Source organism: Perissodus microlepis, chromosome 3, assembly GCF_051167445.1.
Source record: "Perissodus microlepis isolate ML-2025 ecotype Zambia chromosome 3, ASM5116744v1, whole genome shotgun sequence".
NCBI classification, from domain to species: domain Eukaryota; kingdom Metazoa; phylum Chordata; class Actinopteri; order Cichliformes; family Cichlidae; genus Perissodus; species Perissodus microlepis.
In genome coordinates, this window is record NC_140463.1 from 4192967 (window position 1) to 4202140 (window position 9174).

At 41.0% G+C, this 9174-nt stretch overlaps 1 protein-coding gene across 1 annotated transcript; it reads left to right on the top strand.

Moving 5' to 3' along the window:
• The first annotated feature begins 6095 nt into the window (after positions 1-6095).
• Positions 6096-6975, top strand: LOC146389496 (uncharacterized). The gene has a single exon (XM_084911780.1). It carries the CDS (start codon positions 6367-6369, stop codon positions 6973-6975), a length of 609 nt encoding a protein of 202 aa, XP_084767906.1. The 5' UTR covers positions 6096-6366.
• Positions 6976-9174: the final 2199 nt, after the last annotated feature.

Below are 9174 nucleotides of genomic sequence, written 5' to 3' on the forward strand. Positions count from 1 at the left end.
CTCTCTCTCGCACTTTTTTCCGCTTCACTCCGCACGCGAGCCTTGTGCTTTGCACTGGGCAGAGGGGGGAGGGGCGGTAGTTACACTTGCAGTAACACAGAAACAGAGCCAGACGAAAGAGCCAGGGACAACAAGAAGAGACAACATTGTCACATTAGAAAGGTATAGTAATCATCCACAACTACACTGTAAGACCGAATAGTAATAGTTTGATTAAAAAAAATGAGTTCCAACTACTTAAAAACCTGTTATAAGTTCATACACCTTTTTTTTTTTTTGAGTAGTTTGAACAAGTTTTTTTTTTTTTAAGTTATCAGTACTTGAATATATTGATTAGTTTCTGACATTGCCCTCAAATAGTTTGAGTTTCAACACTGACGTCACTTACATGCCTACGTACGTGCGCCACCTGTTTCTTTATGCAGTGCTGGGAACCATCTTGGATTCCTCGCTTCGAGTGTGAATGCCCGCTCGTTACTTCGAAAGAAACTTGTGGAACGTTAATATCCAAACAGAAATAAAAACATTTGTGAAGGGTTTTTTTGCTGCATTGCCTTTGACGCTGGATAAAGGAGGACGTGCTGTGGTATGTTACAGACTTTTAAACTGGAACAGCTAATGCTCTGCACTTGGCTAGCTGCATTTACCGCCTTTGCAGCAATTTTGTCTTCAGGAGCGCTTTTGTGGTAATTTTTATTTTTTCTGAAACTATAGTTCTACGTTGTAATATGGGTTTTTATCGTCATAAATGTACAACTGTAGCAGGCATGAGTCATTTTATCTATGTCGTCTTGGCCCCAAAGCGTTTTCAATGAATTATGCTAATAAGCTCACATTTAGTATAACACATTATTAGTCCCAGCAGAGGCGCTGCTCATACTTCTCCAATCTCTTACTATTTTAAAAGAAGTCTTTAGAAGGCGTTTCTGGATTTGCAGATTATAAACTGCCTTGTGGTTAAATTGTTGAATTAATATGCACTACTGAGCTGCTTCACACTTAGCGCATACATGGATATTGACTTTGGCTAACCCATTTGCTAACTGGTGGAACTTGAAGCGTACGTTTAGTTCCCTGGAGTTGTACATATTAAAACTGGGGCAGCAAAATTGTAGGCACAGGACATACAAAAGCAGTGATTAGTCATCACATAATTAGGCGGTAGAACTTGGTTTGCATTGCAAATAGTTGTGTATACTAAGTTGAAATGTAGAAGCTTCTGAACTATAAAATTGTTGTGTCGGGTCTATTTTAGGTTAACTTACGGGTGAATCCATCAATAATATATTTACCAAACAGTTATTTTTTCGTTTTATTTTATTCTGATCCCCAGTGTTCATTAGTGAAAGACTAAGTTGTTTTTTTTTTTCTGTCATGGGCTGGGTCTGTAACCCAGCATTTTGAGTTTTTGTATTTTTGCTTTCTTATGTTATATTGAAATGAGGTTAAGTTCTTGTATTGCTGTTATTATTAGTTAAGGTTTAGTTGAGTTCTGGGCTAGTTATGTTTCATCTGTGTCTCCTTGGTTATGTGTCTTTTCTGTTCTCTGTGTAGTCTGTCTTGTCTTCTGTGTTTTACTGTTATGTTCATGCCATTTTGTTCATGTATTTTATATCAACTTCTGTTATCTGGCCTGTCTGAACAAATTATGCATTTGGAGTGTAAGGATTTTGATGTATTTTGCAAAGATTCATAGACTAATTGAAACTTGTAAACATAAATTTATCGTGTGTGTTCAGATCTGTGCAGAATTCCACAGGATTACAAATAGGGTTGCCAACCGTCCCTTAAAAAACGGAATCGTCCCGTATCTAGAAACAAAAGTACACGTCCCATATTGAGCTAATAAGGGACGCACGTTGTCCTGTAATACAGTGAGAATCAAAAGTAGTCTGTAACGTTTAATGGAATTAACGCTTTGTTTGAAAACATAATTCCCAGTCCCTCTCCTGCTTTGTGACCAATGAGCTGACAGTACACTTATGACAATTCGAGTATGACCATTCAGATTACCGCTTATCTCATTGGTCGAGGAAAGGTCGCTTACAGAGAAAATACCAGAAGACAGATGACCACAACAAGAAGCATGGCCAACAGGGAAACACACTGCGGTGCAAGTCTCGGACGACAGTACACCTAAAGCTGGGCTTACACTGTGCAATTTGTTTCAGTCACGTTATTCAGCTCCTGCTCAAACTGCACAATTGACTCGCAGGGGTTATAAGTTGGTAGGTCACGATGCAGGGTCTCACACTATACCGCCCGATGCTCTGATGCGACCTGAGTGCCCACAGTGTGCGTCCATAACATGAAGGTTATAACAGAAAATCTGTCGCTTGCTCTCCCTCTCTGTCTTTCACTCACACAGACACACCACCACCATCAACTTTGCTAAATTGCTAATGAAAAACATTGATCAGGCAGCTGTGATTGAGCAGCAATGTAAATCCAACTATTTTCACGGTTGTTGTGGTCGTGATAATTTTGTGATGCCACATCGAAAAGGCTCGGATGAACTTTCCAAAGTTCTACAAGTTGTGCCTACATCGCTTGTGTCCAGATCACACACTGCACAGCCGTGCTGCTCCGTCTTTTTCACCGACGTTTACGTGTTTGCGCGTGAGCAGTGTGAGCGGCTGCGGTGACACCCTCACGAACGATCGATGATCGGGAGCTGGTGCTAATTGCTTCTCGTTACCCCACGTATACTACACGATGCACGATGAAGGCCAAAATCGGGCCGATCACCAAATCGGTCGCACGACTCAGAAATCGGCTCAAAATGGGCCAAAAATCGCACAGTGTAAGCCCAGCATTAGACCAGCAATGTTTGTTCCCCTCAGAGAAAGAAAAAAGGCTGCAAAAGTACTGGTAGGAATGGGAAAAGGAAAACACCTGGCTGGAAAAGTGCACGATAACACCTTTAAAGCGGACTGCGCTGTGTGCCGGCGCACTTTTTCCATAGGCATGCTTCTAATGGTGGGCACATGAAGAACATGAGGGGCGTGAAAGCTCGTGCAACCCTTAACCAATTTTTTGTCCACCAGGCCACAGCAGAAGCAGATATGGTTAAGGTTAATATGGGCATGTGCAGTGAATATCAGCGCTATGTGGCCAGAAGTGTGATAATATAATTTATTTTGTGTAATAAACAACTGCAAGGATAGATGATTACAACAAATAGATGACTAATACATAAAAGTAATACATAGATGAATAATGATGATGAGTTATGATGCGTAATCATGGGAACAAGTGGGTTTACAAACGGGAGCAGCTGATTAGCATTAGAAAAGCTGAAATAATACCTCAACTGAAGCCAATTGTACTAAAAGCACTATATGTGCACTGTTACAAGAATGTTTTTCTTTCTATTGTTTTCTATTAATTTATATAATTTTAAGTTAAGCAGGACAGAGTTCTTTTAAAGAAAGATTTACTTATATTCTCAAAAGTTAAGCATGACAGGCTTCTGTTTAAGAAAGAGACCTGTTTTATTGTGTTAATGTGGTCATTTTGAGCTAAAAATAAATGGCTAAATGATCATTTGTTTCCCATGTGTTCATATCACAAAGAATATGCATCTACTTAAATCAAATTCAAGTCAAATGGTTGAAAAAATAATTTCACACACAAAAAAGAGCTACAAAATTCACCACACTGGGAACGGTGAAGACAACTGGGTCGTCCGGCCCTGGCCACGAGGTGTCCCTTATTTATTTTTTAGGGAGTTGGCAACCCTAATTACAAACCTCCACCTGAAGAACCACTTTTATGCTGTGTTGGACCAACATGCTCCCAGGCTCCAGAGCTTATTCAGAAGAAAAGCTGCTTGCACAGGGAACCTGTCTGATGTTCTGTCTCGGCTCTTCAGAAGCTATAATCTCCAGGTTAGTGGGTTTTTGTCTTGTTTTTTGAGCTTTATTTAATTTGATCAATTTTTAAATTTTGGTAAATGGCCTGCATTTGTATAGCGCTTTACTCAGTCCCTAAGGACCCCAAAGCGCTTTACACTACATTCAGTCATCCACCCATTCACACACACATTCACACACTGGCGATGGCAAGCTACGTTGTAGCCACAGCTGCCCTGGGGCGCACTGACAGAGGCGAGGCTGCCGGACACTGGCACCACAGGGCCCTCTGACCACCAGCAGTAGGCAAACATGGGGTTAGTATCTTGCCCAAGGATATTTGGCATGCAGCCAGGAGACAGCCTGGGATCGAATCACCGACCTTCTGATTAGTGGCTGACCTGCTCTGCCACCTGAGCTACAGCCACCCCTGTTTTAACCACCATTCTTGGCTAGGTGAGCCAATAATTTAAAATAAAAATTTTCTTGTGATGTAGCATCAAGCTGATATCCATGCCCAACATGCTGGTGTGCAAAACAAATCAAAGTGTCCAAAACATTAGGACACTTTGACAGTGTGAGAAGTATCTCCATGCTTGGGATTTGTCTACAACAGTGTCCATATCACATAATGGGAAACACTACATGTTTTTAATGTGTGTAGACCTTCTATAATGTTCCTAGCCCAACCGTACATCACTGTACAAATGAAAAAAAAATATAACTCCTATTGACTTTCTGTTGTTATTGCTACGAAGAGGTATGACTTTGCTTTACCGAAAGTACTATTTTTGTCAGTTTTTTTTTTTCTCAAATCTTTGGTGTGTTGTGGCTTTTTGTTGTTCAAACAAGTGATTTCTGAGCTAGTAATAATCCAGAAATGTGACTTGTATAGATGAAACTAAAAGAAATAGGAAGGCACTAACATGTAGTAATTTTGTTTTCTGTAGATGATGCATACTGATAGACCAGATATTAGTGAACTGCCACTTGGACTCCTGATCAGAGCCAATTCCAGCAATGCAACATTCTTCTGCCCTGAGAAGACTGCAGTTTTGGTCGAGGGTAACATGATCATTGATTTCACCACCCTGGCTGATGCATTTCTAGTAATATTTGGACTGCACCTAAGCTACCCAAAATGTTTGGCCAACATTTTTGACTTTATTCAGAAAGTTTTGATGGGTCTGGAGGGGGGAAGTTGAAGCCCAAAGTGCTGAGTCTTAAAAATGATCTTTTGGCAGCAGAATAATGTCCAGGGTTCCTACACAGCCCTCAAGTGCCTGTTACAGCAAGTAATTCAGTTTATCATGTTTCCAAGTCTGGATAAGTTTTTTTTTTTTTTTTAAAAAAAAAGAGAGAATAGAATAAAGAAATCTTTGCAGACTCTGTTTCATACTTCATTATCTAAAAGCCACATAAAAGAGGTGATTTTTTAAAAAAAAATTCCCATCATCACTTGTGTTTTAGTTTATTTTGATTGTGTTTTTAGTCAGATAACTGTAAATCCATACAGAAAATGAAGGGCAATCTCACTACATTTCTGGCTTCTAGGTGGGATCTTGAATGTCACTTAAGGAACGTTCCTCCTGAACTACTCATAACTGACATAAGGTACTAAGGACGTTTATAACACTTTGTTTTATGTTTCTAAAGAAGTATTTTTCCATTTAAAGTTTTGTTGCTCTGTTGTTGACACTGTGATTGCAGTCTACAAATGTGCATTTTGCATAACCACAGTATTGGCAGTATGCTTCGGAGTTTGTACATGCTTTGTCTCTAGGGCCACTGTATATATTTATATGTAAACATATAAATAAAACCACATTTTTTTACATTAGTAATTTCTTTTGTGCATAATTTTATATTGTTGTTGATAATAAATTAATTAAAGCAACAAAACAACCTGAAGAGCCAGTTGGGAGCCGAAAGACCCGGCTCTTTTTACTGAGCCGAGCCGAAAAAGCTGGTTCTCTAAAAAGAGCTGGAATTCCCATCACTACAGTAGATGTCTTCTGAAAGCGCTGTAACTAAGTTTAAGAATATAATCCACCCACTGTTATCATCTTCAATGCCCTGAACGCTACTCCAACAGAAGTCGATTATCTTGTTAATAATTTTACCTCCTCTCTATGTACGGCTCTGGATACTGTAGCTCCTGTGAAAACTAAGACCTCAAATCAGAAGTACCTGACTCCGTGGTATAATTCTCAAACACGTAGCCTAAAGCAGATAACTCGTAAGCTGGAGAGGAAATGGCGTGTCACAAATTTAGAAGGTCATCATTTAGCCTGGAGAAATAGTTTTCTGCTTATAAGAAATCCCTCTGCAAAGCTAGAACATCTTACTATTCATCTGGGCTCACTTGGCTCTTGGCGAAGGCGGTCGCACTTTTTCTCCTCTCCTCCTTCCCCTTATCTTCCCTGCTTAGCCTCTTGTGTCCTTGTCTTGTCTCTATTACTTTCCCTCGAACAGTCTCTCGCTGTCGTTCTCTAAAACCTAAAAGAGAATTATGGATTTGATCAACTGGTCTCTGAATGCTATTGACACCCTTTTCTCAACGAGAAGTCTGGGCTCGGGAGAGCCCGAGTGCCCTGGAGGGACTTTCCCTGCCGGATACACGATGGACGGGTGGCAGAACTGGAGGGTCATGTGCCTGGCGGGACTGTCGATCGAGGACGCTGAGGATATCTACCTATTCGGAACCATGATAACAGGGTTCTTGCTGATCGGAGCTGGCTTGGCCCTGACTTATCGGAGAAATAAGAGAGCGGAACCAGCTGTTCAAACCCCCCCAAGGCTGACCGCTGGAATTGAAGCGATGGGACGAGGCGCGACCTCTCACAACGAACGCAGCATGGTTAACACCTTGGAGACGCTTACGGCTGCCGTGAAAACTCAAAATAACAACATTGAGCGTATGATGGGATACATCAGAGAGGGGCCTGCTCAAAATGACACCCTTGAGCGAAAGTTGGATCACATCGCAGAACGGCTCACTGCAGTTGTGGGGTCTCAGAATCAAAAGAATGACAACACCACGGAACAGAAGTTTGATACCATCATGGGGAGGCTCGCGGTTCTTCAACGGGAGATCGAGAGGCCAGTGTCAGAGTGCTAAATTCGGAGCTGCTCGCATAAAGGAGAAATCAACAATATTCAACAATATTCAACATATGGACACCACGGCGCCAGCTGCTCAGGCCCAAGGCTGGAGCCGACCAAAACAACTCCCTGATAACAACTGTGTTTAGACTGTTCCCCCCATTCCATGCAAGGCCACCTGGGTTGGCTGGAAGACTGTTTACTTAGCCTGGCAGGGCGAAGGACACTGTCTCAGCTGAACTCTGGACACACACACACACACATACACTGATATGCACACACTGATCCCCCCTCCCTTTCCAAATGCCTTCGATGCTTGTGCCCTACCGGTGAAGATGGCAGTCAACTGGACCAGCGCAGACATGCTGCAGGACCGGATGCGCTGTCTACACCAGCTCTCTCTTACCCTTTACCCGCCCCTGTTGCTTGTCTTGTGTTTCTATGGTGTATTGATAGTCATGTGTTTTTTGTGCTGAGGTGTTTTTTCTGTTATCAAACTGTTCTCCCACTAGGAGCTCAGTCTGAGTGGAGTTTTTTTCTCCTCCTCTTACCTCATGTTATGTACTTTCGTTGTTTTTTTTTTCCTATCAGCCTACTTTTCTGACATGTCTCCCCAATGTGATGTTTGTGTAAAGTTGGTCAGAAAGTTCCTTTGTAAGTGCGCACGCGCCATTAGCGTGCTGCCTGCTGTAACCCTAATTTCCTTCGGGATTAATAAAGTATTCTGATTCTGATCACTGATTGAAGAAAATAAGAACAACCCCAGGTTTCTCTTCAGCACTGTAGCCAGGCTGACAAACAGTCAGAGCTCTTTTGAGCCAACCATCCCTTTAACGTTAACTAGTAATGACTTCGTGAACTTCTTCACAAATAAAATTTTTATCATTAGAGAAAAAAATACCAATAATCATCCCACAGATGTAATATTATCTACAGCTACTCTTAGTACCATTGATGTTAAGTTAGACTCTTTTTCTTCAATTGATCTTTCTGAGTTAACTTCAGTAATTACTTCCTCCAAACCATCAACGTGTCTTTTAGACCCCATTCCTACAAAACTGCTCAAAGAAGTCCTGCCATTAATTAATGCTTCAATCTTAAATATGATCAACCTATCTCTAATAATCGGCTATTTACCACAGGCCTTCAAGGTGGCTGTAGTTAAACCTTTACTCAAAAAGCCATCTCTAGACCCAGCAGTCTTAGCTCATTATAGGCCAATCTCCAACCTTCCTTTCATACCAAAAATCCTTGAAAGAGTAGTCAACCTTTTGCTAACCTTTTGCTTCTTAATTCAGATAAAGCTGAGGTTATTGTATTGGGCCCTGAAAACCGTATGGATATGTCCTTCAGTGCTAATATTAAACAAATATGTAAGACCGTTTTCTTCCATTTGCGCAACTTCTCTAAAATTTGAGACATCATGTCTCAAAGTGATGCTGAAAAACTAGTTCATGCATTTATCACTTCTAGGCTGGACTACCGTAAGTCATTATTATTTATATATTATTATTTATATACCTAAAACCTCCCTGAAAGTTAGATAGTTAGATAGTTAGTTTTTGTTAATTTATGTTGTAATTTATGTTAGGTCAGTCTGTCTTGTCTCTGCTAGCCAGCTAACTAGGCCTCTTAGTTAGCTAGTTTAGTGTTTTCTGTTAATTTAGGTTGTAAATTTATGTTGCATGTAGCACCTTGGTCCTGGAGGAACGTTGTTTCGCTTCACTGTGTACTAACTGTATATGGTTGAAGTGACAATAAAGCCAACTTGACTTGACTTGACTTGAAAAGCCTTCAGCTAATCCAAAATGCTGCAGCAAGAGTACTGACAGGGACTAGAAAGAGAGAGCATATTTCTCCTGTTTTGGCTTCATTGGCTTCCTGTTAAATCCGGAATTGAATTCAAAATCTTGCTCCTCACATACAATGTCTTAAATAATCAGTCCTTATCTTATCTTAATGACCTTGTAGTACCATATCACCCTATTAGAGCGCTTCTCTCTCGCTCTGCAGGCCTACTTGTTGTTCCTAGAGTATTTAAAAGTAGAATGGGAGGCAGAGCCTTCAGTTTTCAGGCCCCTCTTCTGTGGAACCAGCTTCCAGTTTGGATTCGGGAGACAGACACTATCTCTACTTTTAAGATTAGGCTTAAAACTTTCCTTTTTGCTAAAGCATATAGTTAGGGCTGGACCAGGTGACCCTGAATCCTCCCTTA